The following is a 14236-nucleotide window of genomic DNA, read 5'->3' as shown; positions in this document are numbered from 1 at the left end:
TCATTCTCTGTACAGTATACGAGAGAGAGACAGAGACAGAGAGAGACAAAGAGAGACAGAGAGACAGAGACAGAGAGAGAGTGCGCATGTGTGTGTGTGTGTGTGTGTGTGTGTGTGTGTGAGATTTCATTGGTGTAGAGAAGCCATTTCCACTCACAGCCCCATATAACAACAACAACAACAACAATAAATAGCTATCATTTATGTAGTGCTTACTTTGTGTTTTATAGTCTTAGGGAGTCACCTGGGGTACTAAGTAGTTAGACAATTTGCCCAAATACTATATATTTCAAGACATGTTAACTCATGCGCTCTCTCCATTATGGCACACTGCTTCTTAGGCAAAGAATAACTGTGTACTGTAAAGGATAGATAAGGCAGATTATATTAGACTTTCTAGTAATATTAAATTCTTAAAAAGGAATTATAGGAAATTTAGTAGATCTGTTCACAAAATCCCCACCAATCATAGGACCACATTTTATCAATTTATGTTGATATAATCATGGTCTTTAAAGCTGGAAGGGAAATTAAGAGCAATTGCATCCAACTTCATCATTTCACAGACTAGGACACTGAGACCTGGAGAGGTGAATGTGTTTATAATAATAAAAGCTCACTTTTATGTAGCATTTTAGGCTTCTCACAGCAACCATGTAAAGTAGGAAGTGAAAGTATTATCATGTCCATTTCACAAATGAGAAAACTAAAGCACAATGGCAAAGCAAGTCGCCCATACATCTAGACATCACTTGCCCTTGTAGCTGTAACTGTGGCAGGGTTGAGTGTGGTGTGAAGTTGAGATTTGAATTCATGTCTCTTGACTCCAAGTCTGACCAGTACTCCATGCTACATCTTGGAAAAGGTGATGTTCCTTTTCCAAGGCCACTTATGTGGTAAATAAGAGAAGGTATTCAAGCCTACATTCTTTGACTCCAAAGCCAAAATTCTTTCTGTAACATGGCAGATATGCATCGGGCAGACTGCATATTAGTAGAGCAGACAGTTAAATCATTGTTATTGATGTTCTGTAAAGTTTTAGCATTCCCTACTCACTTTGTTCCACTCAACCACTACCACTGTGAGAGCAGAAGGGGAGCTCCGAAGGCTCTTTGGAGTTTGGTTCTGGAAAATAGCTTTCACAGAAGGCAATCCTGCCAGTTCTGCTAAGCTGGCCACACTTCAGTTGTGGGCATGGCTGCATGTCTCTTGTTCAAGGACCAGTCTATGTGCAATGAGGCTCATTGCCAGAAGTCTAATGTCTAGACTAATAGCCAGTACTTTGACGTTCTCTCAGCTTTTCTTGTAGACCACAGGGAGGGTGGTTTCTCCAACAACAATCTCCTCTCCTGAGCTGCAGGAGATCAATATCAGCTTTAGTCATGGGGCCCCAACCAGAACAGCTCCCAGTGTCCTCTCAACAAGAGTTTAGGTAGGGTGCATTTTCAATTTGATGAGAGGTGCCCCTTCCAGGAAAGGTCTATGCCCTGAAAACCTCTCAGGTTGACTGAAGGAGACTTACTTGATGATAAGTAATCTCCTAATAAACTGTTGTTCCACAGTGGCTGGAATGCTGGGTCTGGAGTCAGGAAGACATGAGTTCAAATCTGGACTCAGAGACTAGCTGTGTGACCCTGGAGAAGCCACTCAAACTCTGTTTGCCTCAGTTTCCCCATCTGTAAAATGTAGATAATAATAGCACCTGCTTCCTAGGGGGTATTTTGAGGGTAAAATATTTGTAAAGCATTATGGAAATCTTAAAATGCTGTATAAATGCTATTATTGTCATCATCATCATTATCTCAAAGATCAGAGAAAAAGAATTTATAAACAGCTCTACTATGCTTTTCATGAATATCAGTTAATATTGTTGGTAAGAATGTCTTCTAAATGTAACCTGCCTTAAACACATATTTATAATAATTAAAGCTCTCTTTTCTCCAAGACAATGTAACTGTTGAATAGTGGAGCTAGGTATCTAATTTTAGGCTTCAGGTTCTTCACTCTAGGAGTGAAACCACCATTGTTTCATGTTCCAATAGCTGAAGAACATTAACGTACTCAGCTCACCACGTAAGTCACCTTTGCCCAGATCTAAGACACCAACCAAGACACAAGATGCCCCCTTTGTGATCACAACTCTAATCTAGTTTTCTTTCTTCCCTAGATGGATGAGATAAAAGGCAAAGACAGAGTGATCCTGGCCTTGGAAAAGGATCTGGGTGTGCAGGCAGGCCACACCCAGAAGTTGCTTCTTCAGAAAGAGGCATTAGATGAGCAACTGGTACAAGTGAGAGAAGCTGAGCGTTACCACAGTAGCCCCAAGAAGGAGCTTCCAGCGGGAATTGGAGACATCTCCGAGTTGATGGGCTTCTCGGTAAGGTTGTGTGGTCTGATAGGACTTGATCTTTCATCATTCCTCCGAGCTTTTTAATTAAACATCTGTTATGTGCAAGGTATTGTGTATATGTGTGTGTGTGTGCGCATGTCTCTGTGTGTGTATTTATGTGTATGAGTGTTTAGCGAGTCATGGGGACTTTGGGAGTTGGGAAGGAACAAGCATTTATGTAGCACTTATTGTTTGCCAGGCACTGCCCATTACATTTATTGTTAGTCTTCTAATTATTTCATTCATTCTTGCATTCATCCAACAAACATTTACTGAGCACCTCATAAGTCCAAGGCACCATACTAGGTGCTGGGGAAGATACAAAGATGAAGAAGACATGGCCCCTGCCCTCAACGAGCACACAGTTTATTTGGAGAAATAAGACAGGTATAAAAATAACTAAAACAGATTAGTAATAGTATGGTAGTCGTAGTAATAACTCACGTTTATATGGCACTTTATTGCTACAAAGTCATCTATATAATAAACTTTTGAGTCTTACAACTGCTCTGAAACAGGTAGGTGGCATAGTGGATAGAGTGTTGGACTCGGTTGGAATCAATAAATTAGAAAGAAAGGAAACAAGAATTTAATTAAGAGCCTAGTGTGTTCCAGGCCCTGTGCTAAGTGCTTTACCAATACCTCATTTGATCCTCACAACAACCCTGGGAGGTAGCAAAACTGAGGCAGTTAAACATGAGAAGATTTGCCCAGGGTCACACAGTAAGTGTCTGAGGCTGGATTTGAACTCAGGCCTTCCGGACTTCATGGCTAAGCACTCTATACATTGCACCACCTAGTAACCTGCAACTCAATAACACCCATGTTTGAAACCTCCTTCAAAAACTTCCTAGCTGTGTGTGTGACACTGAGGAAGTCACTGAATCTCTTTCAGCCTCAGATGTCTCTTCTATAAAGTGGGGATAATAATAGCATCCACCTTATAAGGTTCTTGTGAGGCACTTTGCCAAATTTAAAGTGCCTTTATATTTATATATAAATATATATGTAATTATGTGGTGTAATATATACATAATTGTATACCATACATATATAATTAAGCAGCTCAAGAATTATCACTGTTATTTTACAGATGAAGAACCAGGACTTACTGAGAGGCAATGACTTGTTCAAGGTCACAAAATGAATAAATGGTGGAATCAGGCCTTTTCCATGACATTTTAGACTACTATAATTTCCTTGGAGAGGCCCGATGTGCCATGAAAGATCTGAGGATGTAAAGATTACTTTTGTTTGGGAGCATTAGGAAAAAGGCATCATGGAGAATGTGTCCTCTGAGTTGAACCTTCAAGGCTGGGGTAAAGATTTCAGCAGGTAGAGAAGGGAAGAATATTTCAGGGACAGAGGGGAGGATGCCAAAAGCTCCCAGATGAGAAATTAAGAGAGAATTTCAAGGAATGGAGAAGAGTGCTTTTTGGCAGGAGCCAAGTCTGAAAAGAGGCTGGAAAGGCAAATTTGGAGCCAGATTGTGGAAGGAACTTGAATGCCAGACTGAGGAATTTTAATTTTATTCTGTAGGGTGTAGTTGAAGAATTTTAAACAGGACAGTGACACAGTTGGAGTTGTGCTTTAGTAAAAAATGTCTCTGGTAGTGGTGTATAGGATAGATTAGGGTAGGACCAATAGGGAAATCATTTTGAAGGCTAATTTATAATGGTTTTTTTAATCGCTTTGAAATATGGGGAGTTTTCAGTACTTTTTTTTCTTCTTTAAAATCTGTTACTCTTTTTCCCTAGGAGCAGCATATGGATGAACGAGATGTGCGGAGGTTTCAACTAAAAATTGCTGAGCTCAATGCAGTAATCCGGAAGCTAGAAGACAGAAATACCCTGTTAGCAGATGAGAGAAATGAACTGGTAAATCAATTTCTGCCAATACAGATGGCATTTTACTGGGCAGAAATTAGGGGCACTTAGTGGTAGTCAGCTTTTCCCAGAAAATAGTTCAATGAAAATATGTTTATTGTAAATCTTAGGAATTATTAGAACAGTAAGTGACCTGGGAACATTATCAAGCAAAGATTAAATGTCCACACCAAAAGATAATGTAGAGAAGAGTCTTGATCTGGGACACGGTACGCTTAGATATCCTCTGAGGTCCCTTTCATGTCTGAGATCCTATGATTCCTTGAACATTGGACCTAGAATGTGACAGTTGAAAGGAACTTAGGAACATAGAATATAAAATGTTAAAACTGGAAGGGACTTTAATGATACCATTTAGTCCAGGGATTCTTGACCATTTTTTATATCATACACTGCTTTAGTATTCTACAGAAGCCTTTAGACTCCTTATCAGAGTAATGTTTTTAAATGCATAAAACAAATTATAGAGAATTACAAAGGAAACCAACTATATAGAAATATAGTTAGCAAAACTTTTTTTTAAGAAGACCAACTTCACAGATTCCAGTTTTAAAATACCAATCTACTTCTCCTTATTTTGGAGATGGGAAGCTAAAGCTGAAATTGGTTCAGTGATCCAATAAATCCAAAATTGGATAATAATAGGTAATAATAAATAGGACCTAGGTCCCATGCCTGACTCCTAGTCTAGTTTCCTCATTTTATAGACTTAGTTTGTTTTCTTCTATCTTTCACTGGGAGTTGGTTAAAAAATTTACCCTAAATATATTGTAGTTAGTTTGAAGTTATGCATACATGTTTTAGTAAGAATTATAGACTTATTTTTTAATAATTTAATATTCCCCCCAATTACATGTAAAAACAATTTTAACATTCTGAGTTCTACATTCCCTTCCTCCCTTCCTCCAACCTTTCCCTCACTGAGGAGGAAAGCAATTTTACATAGGTTATATAAGTGCTGTCATGCAAAACATATTTCCATGTAAGTCATGCTGTGAAAGAAAACACAGATAGAGGTACCCACATCGGACAAAATGGCAAAGCCTAGGAATTTAAGAGCAGAGAAAAGAAAGAGTGAAAATGACTGGCCTGGGCCTTCTTTAAATGGTTGTTCAAGGTAGGAATCACCAGTCAGAAGAGGGGGTCTAGAGGGGCAAAGGCATCACCAGGGTGAAAAATTCACCGGGAAAGAGGGGGGAAAAGTGCAGAGGGTCTGCAACAGAACCAGGAGAGAAGTAGGCTGGCCAGAATTGACGTGATTTAGAAGAAATATAGGGATTATTTTGAATGTTCCAATGAAAATAACATAGTCTTTCTTTTTTGGAGTAGTGAAATACATTTAATATTTTTCTTCTTAAAATGACATTTTTAGAATGTCATTTTTAGACATTCTAAAAAATTCTAATTTCTAAAAAAAGGTTTTTTGCTGTTGATTTCAGTTTTATTGAAAAAATGTGTGCACCAATGAAAATAATGAGACAATATACCAAAATGTTTGTGATGCAGCCAAAGCAATTCTTAGGGGAAAATGTATATCTTTAAATGTGTACATCAATAAAAGAGAAAAAGCAGACAAATTAAGCATATAACTAAAAAAACCTAAAAAACAGCACATTAAAAATCCACCATTAAGTACCAAAATAAAAATCCTGAAAATCAAAGGAGAAATTTAAAAAAGGAAGTGAAAAAAAATCAACTTTTAAGTAAATCTAGGAGCTGGTTTTATGAAAAACAATGACAAATAAATAAATAATTGGTTAATTTGATTTTTAAAAAAAGAAAACCAAATTACTAATATCAAAAATGAAAAGGATGAATGTACAACCAGTGAAGATTTAACTAAAGCAATTATTAGGAGCTCTTTTGCCCAACTATATGCAAATAAAACTGACAATGTAAAGGAAATATATGAATAGTTACCAAAAAACATAAATTGCTCAGATTAACAGAAGAAGAAATAGAACACTTAAATAATCCAATTTTAGAAAAAAAAGAATTGAACAAGCCATCAGTGAGCTCCCTAAGAAAATATCCCCAGGACCAGATGGACTTAGAAGCAAATTCGACACGTAAATTTTATCTTATTTTTAATTTATGGAATAAAATGAGCATTTTCATGACATAGTACAATAAAAGAGGACTGCACATGAAACTGAAAATCTACCATGCACCATTTGCTATTCCTTTCATTATACAACAAAATTATAGTGTAAATTTCTTTTTTTCTTTCCTCCACTCCTACCCTAGAGATGACTACTAGATGAATTCTATTTCAAAGAGCTATTAATTCCATTATTATATACACTAATAGAAAAAAAATAGGTAAAGAAGAGATCCTGTGAAATTCCTCCTATAACACAAATATGACCAGGGTGAGCAAAAACAGAAAAAGAAAGCTATAGACCAATTTCCCTAGTGAATATTTTAAAAGAAAATACTAGCAAGGATATTATAGCAATATATCACAAAGATCATATAATCCAAACTAGCCTGGATTTATACCACAAATGGAGGGCTGATTCAGGATTAGGAAAACCATAAGTATAATTGACCAAAGTAATAACAGAACCAGCTAAAAGCATCTGATTGTATCAATAGATGGGAAAAAGGTTTTGAAAAAAAAATGCAATACCTATTCCTGTTAAAAATGCTAGGAAGCATAGAAATAAATGAATCCTTTCTTAAAATGATAAATATTATCTATTTAAAACCAACAGCCAGTATTATCTTTTTTTATGGTTGATCCAAGAGATGCAACTTATTTTTTTAATAATAAGTTAATTTATTTGTTTTTAGATTTCGGCATTCACTTCTATAAGTTTTAAATTTCCTCCCTCTCCACCTCCCCAAGATGGCATGCAATCTGATATAGGCTCTACACATACATTCCTATTAAACATATTTTCACATTAGTCATGTCATATAGAAGAATTAGAATGAATAAGAGTAACCATGAGAAAGAAAAATATAAAATAAAATTAAAAAAGAAAATAGTTTGCTTTGATCTGTATTCAGACTCCACATTTTTTTTTTCTGGATGTGGATGGCATTTTGCACCGTGAGTCTTTTGGAATTGTTTTAGGTCATTGCATTGCTAAGAAGAGCTGAATCTATCAAAGTCGGTCTTCACACACTGTGTCTGTAACTATGTACAATGTTCTCCTGGTTCTTCTCACTTCACTGAGCATCAGTTCATATAAGTCTTTCCAGGTTTTTCTGAAGTCTGCCTGTTCATCATTTCTTATAGCACAATAGTATTCCATTACATTCATATACCACAACTTGTTTAGCCATTCCCTAATTGATGGACATCCCCTAAATTTCCAGTTCTTGGCCACCACAAAAAGAGCTGCTTTAAATATTTTTGTACATGTAGGGTCTTTTCCCCATTTTTATGATCTCTTTGGGATATAGCCCTAGAAACGGTATTGCTGGGTCAAAGGGTATGCTCATTTTTGTAGCCCTTTGGGCATAGTTCTAAGTTGCTCTCCAGAATAGCTGCATCAGTTCACAACTCCACCAACAATGAATTAGTAGAAATACATTTTGCATGACTTCTTATTTATAATGGCCATTGTGTTTTTTGCCTTCTCAATGGATGGAGCAGAGACTTAAGCGGGGGGGGGAGAAGGGAAATGAGAACTGAAAATGAAATAATTTTTTTAAAACAATGTGTATACCAATAGGACTCACACTCCCACTTTACAGCACCTGTAAATAAAAATGAGTAGGCTGCCAGCTTTTGTGTGGTGAAAAGACAAGTTAAAAGTATTTTAATCACCATAGGAGAAGAAGGTCATTGTCAAGCTTACAGTTTCTCTCTGATCCCTTTCTTTGTCTAAGCTCCTCTCTTTCTGTCAGTTATTTTTTAATGGTGGGCTCTGCAAAGCCTCAGTTATTTCATTAAGGTGTCATGGATACTGAAGGGCGTACAGTTCAATGCATTTCAACAAATATTTGTTAAGTGATTACTGTGCACAATTTATCATTTGGCCTTAGTGTTAACAAAATGTTAATTGAGCTGTTCACAAGAAGTTTGGAATATTATAATGGGGAAAGGATGGGAAGGATATTTATTCCTTTATTCAACACACAGTGATTAAGAAGAATATATAATATTGCTATTTGATACGATAAATGGTGTAAATAAAAATGAAATTATTATTTAGTTTTCTTTGTAAGAGATCACTTAAACAAATAATTATTTTTAACTAATGTGTTTAAATCCATGTGCTAGATACTGCACATTCTCTTTTAGTGATGAGGTGGGTAAAGACTGAAGGTGCTAAGGGATGAGTGGGTAGTGAGAAGGTAAAGGGAGGGAGTGAAAAGTATTTTTGGAGCAATTGGACAATGAAGGGGAGGAGAGGGAGGAAATGATAGTTCTAGAGAGTAACAGAACCATAAGAATTGATATGATAATTTTTTAGGATGAGGAGTACTCTCCTAGAATATTTATATATAGAGAGGAAGGAGAAACATTTTGGTGTAGAAGAAATGGCACAGAATGTGAAGGCCAACAACTCTGACTCAAATCCAATCTGGTACTTCCCTTGTGTTACTTGGCCAAGTCACCAAACTTCTTTGGATTCCAGTTTCCTCATCTGTAAAATGAGCAGGCAGAACTAGTGCAGATAACTTCTTAATTCTCTTCTAGCTCAAAATCTATGATATGATTTGTCATTAGAGAATATCATGCCAATTATCTCAACCATGGAATGATACTTTCCATGTGTATGAAGATTTTTGCCATTACAAAGCATTTTTACATATGTTAGATCATTTGATTATTATAAGAGATCCATGAAGTTGGAGATTATTACTTTTATTTTTAATTGATGTGGAAATTGAAGCTCTCGGGAGTTAGAAGGTTTTTTCTAGGTTTGTAGAAGTTAGTAGGTGATAGACCTGGGACCAGATTTTGCATTTGCCAATTCCTGATCCATTTTTTCTAAATCTTATGCTCTATACATTTCTTCTATCGGAGCTTCCTGGGGCTTTTTAAAAGGCTGCTTTTACGGAAAGACTGCTTTAAGCAGAACTGAGGCTTTAAGGGAAAGAAAGAGGGAAGTAGATATGTATAGTGTCTGAACATTACTTTCTCCTTTACCTGCTCATACCTGACAATCTGAGTCTTTCTTTCTAGTTTGAGGTTTAAGCATCTTTGATCTCTAAAGAGGAAGACCAGGAAACTTACAAGATAGCCTCAGTTTCTCCACAGGCTTGAAGGTGAAATACCTCTATACTCTTAGGTTAAGGAAGTTAGGAGTAAGACAGAGAAAAAGGAGCACCATTATATGAAAGATCAGTGGGGTGGTACAGGGAAGTGGAAATGTTACTGTAATTTCTGATGTATGGAACTGGAGAACCAACATGCCATAGGTAAGGATATATGTATGTGTGTGTATGTGTGAGATATATATGTACATATATATATATACACACACATACACATATATACCTCTCTTACTGTGTATATGTATGTGTGTATATATGTATTTATATGTGTGTGTATATAAGTATATACACACACATATACATATGCCACACACCCCTCCCCACACACACACGCACGCGCACACACACATTTCTATGGCTGAATCCAAACCATTATTGGAGTAAATCATAGGTACTCTGATAACAACTGGACGATAGCTGATTTCATTTCATCATTTTCAGTTGCTTTCTGTCTTCTAATCAGTGCTTCTTAAACTGTGTATCATGTCCCCAAATGGGGCTGAGAAAAATTTGGCAATAGTAAAAGGTTTCTGAATGCACAATGAAAAAAAAATTCAAAATCAAATGTGCAATGAATCTGAGGTGTTTCTGGAAGTGCTTGCTCATGTTGAATCAGGCGATCTCACTGCAGCCTTGATTCTGAACACAAAGCATGCAGACTTTGTCCTGTGCATGCCATCAGGCTGTACCCTGCCAGGGAATTCTGATGAAATGTGAAAAGGGGTCATGAGTGTAGAAAGTTTAAGAAGCCCTGTTCTAAGTAATCAGATAGAGGCAGGCGCAATAATGTGGCTGAAGGGCCAGCCTTTATAATCATGTTCTAAGTTCAAGTTTCATCTCTGATGCATACTAGCTGTTTGGGCAGGTCATTTAACTTTAAATTTCCCCACGCAACTTTTTAAAAATCATAAGTTACAGATGAGTTACTTATCTGCAGAGGAGCAGGGAATTTCTCCACTGAGAATTCCTGACATTGATGAAATAAGCGTGGACATTTGAGTCAGTACACCTCCCTGCCCACGCCATATATACACATGCATGCCAAAAAAGGTAATCAAAAAATTAACTCTTAGGCTTTCAGAAAAACAAAATAAAATTTTCAGATTTCCTTCACTGGTGGGATCAGGAAAAGTAAAAAGACAAAGGATATAAGTAGGGTTAAGTGTGGCAAAATCCCATGGACCTTGTTCTTCCATGCATGGCAGATGTTGATGGGTCATTTTTGACTGGTTTGCTCAAATGTCTAGAACATGGTGCCAATTGAGCCCCAGTCATAAGTTCAGTATACTGTTTGGTTCATTGTGATTTGTACACAGTACTCAGCTAGCTAGGTGGTTAGATAAGTCACTGTCTCTTTATTTCGTTCCCTATCAAATGAGTGTATAGACATAGATAATCCCCAAATTTCCTTCTACATCTCAAATAATATGATTCTCTTAGTATTTCTCTAATACATTTTAAAAATTTATTTATTTAATATTTTTAGTTTTCAGCATTGATTTTCACAAGAGTTTGAATTACAAATTTTCTCCATATTTCTACCCTCCACCCTCTCCAAGATGGCATATATTCTGCTTGCCCGATTCCCCAGTCAGCCCTCACTTCTGTCACCTCACTCCCCCTCCATCCCCTTTTCCCTTACTTTCATGTGGGGCAAGATAAATTTCTATGCCCCATTGCCTGTATATCTTATTTCCTAGTTGCATGCAAAAACTTTTTTTTTAACATCTGTTTTTAAAATTTTGAGTTCCAAATTCTCTCCCCTCTTCCCTCCCCACCCACCCTCCCTAAGAAGGCAAGCAATTCAACATAGGTCACATATGTATCATTATGTAAAACCCTTCCACAATACTCATGTTGTGAAAGACTAACTATATTTTGCTCCTTCCTATCCTATCCCCCTTAATTCAGTTTTCTTCCTTGACCCTGTCCCTTTTCAAAAGTGTTTCTTTTTGATTACCCCCTCCCCTATCTTCCCTCCCTTCTATTGTACCCCCTTTTTATCTCCTTCTTCCTTCTTTCCTGTGGGATAAGTGTATTAGGAGGGCAGAGTTTATAATCTCAAAGAGGATCATATATATGTCTGAAAGGTTCGGAACCGCCGGATATAAGAAACTCTCAAAGTAGGAGGCAGAAGAATCAAAGCATATATTTAGGCTCCATAGTAACCAACCCATGAACTAGTATCCCCATTTTGACATATTGATCAAAAGCTTCCAGGCCCAATAAGTACGCCTTACAAGAGTAACCAGGAGGCTACAGAGAAGCATGATGATGTAAAACAAAATCATGCTTCCCCCTCTATGGTAAAAAGATTACCCACTGGCTTCAAGTCCTTGTTCAGCTTCCTCCCGTAGGTCAGCTCTGCTACTGGCAGCTGCTGCTTCAGCTTCGGCTGTGGCTGTAGCTATAGCAGCCTCTGGCTCCAACGGAAGCTGTTTTTAACCATCCGGCTTCTGTGGGGGTGTAAGGTACGCCGGGGAAAGCACAGGTTCTTTCCATCAGCTTAAGCAAGGGAAGCAAGGTGAAGGGGCCAACAAGCTTACTCCAGTCCAATATACAAACAGCATCCAGTTCAGAGGAAAAAGCCAAACTAGTCAAGGGCACTTGTTGACTAAGTGCTAAGGAGCCCATTTTTGGTTGCCAACACAGTAAGATAGCCTACTGAGTGTGTATGTTATTCCCTCCTCAGGCCAAATCTGATGAGAGCAAGGTTCACTCATTCCCCCTCACCTGCCCCCTCTTCCCTTCCTACAGAACTGCTTTTTCTTGCCACTTTTATGTGAGATAATTTACCCCATTCTATCTCTCCCTATCTCCTTCTCTCAATATATACCTCTCTCATCCCTTAATTTGATTTTATTTTTTTAGATATCATCCCTTCATATGCAACTCACCCTGTGCCCCACCTCTCTCCTCTCTCTCTCTCTCTCTCTCTCTCTCTCTCTGTCTATATATATATATATATACATATATATATGTATATATATATACATACATATATGTATATATATATATATATATATATGTATATTTCCTTCAGATACCCCAATATTGAGGTCTCATGAATTATACACATCATCTTTCTGTGTACGAATGTAAACAAAACTATTCCACTTTAGTGGGTCTCTTATGATTTCTCTTTCTTATTTACCTTTTCATGCTTCTCTTGATTCTTGTGTTTATAAGTCAAATTTTCTATTCAGCTCTGGTCTTTTCACTGAGAAAGCTTGAAAGTCCTCTATTTTATTGAAAATCCATATTTTGCCTTGGAGCATGATACTCAGTTTGGTTGGGTAGATGATTCTTGGTTTTAATCCTAGCTCCATTGACCTCTGGAATATCATATTCCAAGCCTCTCTATCCCTTAATGTAGAAGCTGCTAGATCTTGTGTTATTCTGATTGTGTTTCCACAATACTCAAATTGTTTCTTTCTGGCTGCTTGCAGTATTTTCTCCTTGATCTGGGAGCTCTGGAATTTGGCGACAATATTCCTAGGAGTTTTCTTTTTGGAATGTTTTTGAGGAGGCAATTGGTGGATTCTTTCAATTTCTATTTTACCCTCTGGCTCTACTATATCAGGGCAATTCTCCTTGATAATTTCTTGAAAGATGATATCTAGGCTCTTTTTTTGATCATAGCTTTCAGGTAGTCCAATAAATTTTTAAATTATCTCTTCTGGATCTATTTTCTAGGTCAGTGGTTTTTCCAATGAGATATTTCACATTGTCTTCCATTTTTTCATTCCTTTGGTTCTGTTTTATAATATCTTGATTTCTCATAAAGTCACTAGCTTCCACTTGCTCCAATCTAATGTTTAAGGTAGTATTTCTTCAGTGGTCTTTTGGACCTCCTTTTCCATTTGGCTAATTCTGCCTTTCAAGGCATCCTTGTCCTCATTGGCTTTTTGGAGCTCTTTTGCCATTTGAGTTAGTATATTTTTAAGGCGGTATTTTTTTCAGTATTTTTATCTCCTTTAGCCAGTCATTGCCTTGTTTTTCATGGTTTTCTCTCATCCTTCTCATTTCTCTTCCCAATTTTTCCTCTACTTCTCTAACTTGCTTTTCCAAATCCTTTTTGAGCTCTTCCATGGCCCTGTGACCAGTTCATGTTTGAGGCTTTTGATGTAGGTTCTTTGACTTTGTTGACTTCTTCTGGCTGTATGTTTTGGTGTTCTTTGTCACCAAAGAAAGATTCCAAAGTCTGAGACTAAATCTGGATGTGTTTCCGCTGCCTGGCCACGTTCCCAGCCAACTTACTTGACCCTTGAGTTTTTCGTCGGGGTATGACTGCTTGTAGAGTATAGAGTACTTTGTCCCAAGCTTGAGGGGCTGTGCTCTTGTTTTCACAGCTATTTCTACACAGCAAGCCCTGCCACACCAGTGCTACTCCTCCCCCAAGAACCACCAACCCGGACTGGACTCAGATCTAAGCAGGCTCTGCACTCCTGCTCTGATCTGCCACTTAATTCCTCCCACAAGGTGGGCCTGGGGCTGGAAGCAACTGCAGCTTTAGCTCTGTAAGCAGCCTCAGAGGTGCATCACCTCCGCTGCCCCCTGGGTGTAGGCTGAACTGCAAAATCCTTTCACTCTGTCCCAGCAGCTTTTCCCACTAACCTTCTCTGTTATCTTTGGTGTTTGTGGGTTGAGAAATCTGGTAACTGCCAGAGCCCACTGATTCAAGGCTCTAGGGCCTGTTCTGCCTGGCCTCTGGTCTGGTTGG

At 37.7% G+C, this 14236-nt stretch overlaps 1 protein-coding gene across 2 annotated transcripts in view; it reads left to right on the top strand.

Annotated features, from left to right (window-relative positions):
- JAKMIP1 (janus kinase and microtubule interacting protein 1) overlaps window positions 1-14236 on the top strand; it is a 214917-nt gene that overhangs the window by 165492 nt on the left and 35189 nt on the right. For both annotated transcript variants that reach the window (XM_036764633.1, XM_036764632.1), the window contains 2 exons: window positions 2168-2377; window positions 4147-4266. In XM_036764633.1, coding sequence (XP_036620528.1) covers window positions 2168-2377; window positions 4147-4266 — 330 coding nt within the window. The remainder of the gene's footprint in view (window positions 1-2167; window positions 2378-4146; window positions 4267-14236) is intronic.

This window comes from Trichosurus vulpecula, chromosome 6 (assembly GCF_011100635.1).
Source record: "Trichosurus vulpecula isolate mTriVul1 chromosome 6, mTriVul1.pri, whole genome shotgun sequence".
NCBI classification, from domain to species: Eukaryota; Metazoa; Chordata; class Mammalia; order Diprotodontia; family Phalangeridae; genus Trichosurus; species Trichosurus vulpecula.
Note: the sequence above shows the minus strand (reverse complement) of the source record. Positions and strands in the feature narration are given on the sequence as shown.